General features: G+C 47.3%; 1 protein-coding gene across 1 annotated transcript; it reads left to right on the top strand.

Moving 5' to 3' along the window:
- Positions 1-7: 7 nt before the first annotated feature.
- Positions 8-428, top strand: LOC102501349 (multidrug resistance protein 1-like; the record flags this gene model as incomplete). Its single annotated transcript, XM_006160894.2, has 2 exons — positions 8-110; positions 225-428. Coding segments are annotated over exons 1-2 (237 nt in total), but the record flags the coding sequence as incomplete, so codon positions are not given.
- Between the last annotated feature and the right edge of the window lie 107 nt (positions 429-535).

The raw sequence follows: 535 nt of genomic DNA, 5'->3' as shown, positions 1-535 counted from the left end.
GCCTGAAGGTGCAGAGTGGGCAGACGGTGGCTCTGGTTGGGAACAGCGGCTGTGGGAAAAGCACGACGGTCCAGCTGATGCAGAGGCTCTATGACCCCACGGAGGGCGTGGTAAGGCTCTTGCTGAGAGAGACACTTCAGCTGCAGCAGTTTCCATTGCAGACCATTGCAGTGTTGTCATTTCAACTACAAATGCATGAAAATCACACCTGCTATTAATTCCAGGTCAGTATTGACGGGCAAGACATTAGGACCATAAATGTCAGATATCTGCGGGAAATCACTGGTGTGGTGAGTCAGGAACCTGTGCTGTTTGCCACCACGATAGCTGAAAACATTCGCTATGGCCGTGAAAATGTCACCATGGATGAGATTGAGAAAGCTGTCAAGGAAGCCAACGCCTATGACTTTATCATGAAACTACCTCACGTGAGTTCTTCTCGACCTTTATTGTTCTCAAGGTGCAAAGAATAGAATGTTGTACTCATGCATAGGAAGTCAGGAATCTCCTACAAATTGGAGAATGTTCATAAGAA

This window comes from Tupaia chinensis, unplaced genomic scaffold (genome assembly GCF_000334495.1).
Source record: "Tupaia chinensis unplaced genomic scaffold, TupChi_1.0 Scaffold126534_1, whole genome shotgun sequence".
NCBI classification, from domain to species: domain Eukaryota; kingdom Metazoa; phylum Chordata; class Mammalia; order Scandentia; family Tupaiidae; genus Tupaia; species Tupaia belangeri.
The sequence above is the reverse complement of the archived record's forward strand: the minus strand, read 5'-3'. Positions and strand labels throughout refer to the sequence as shown.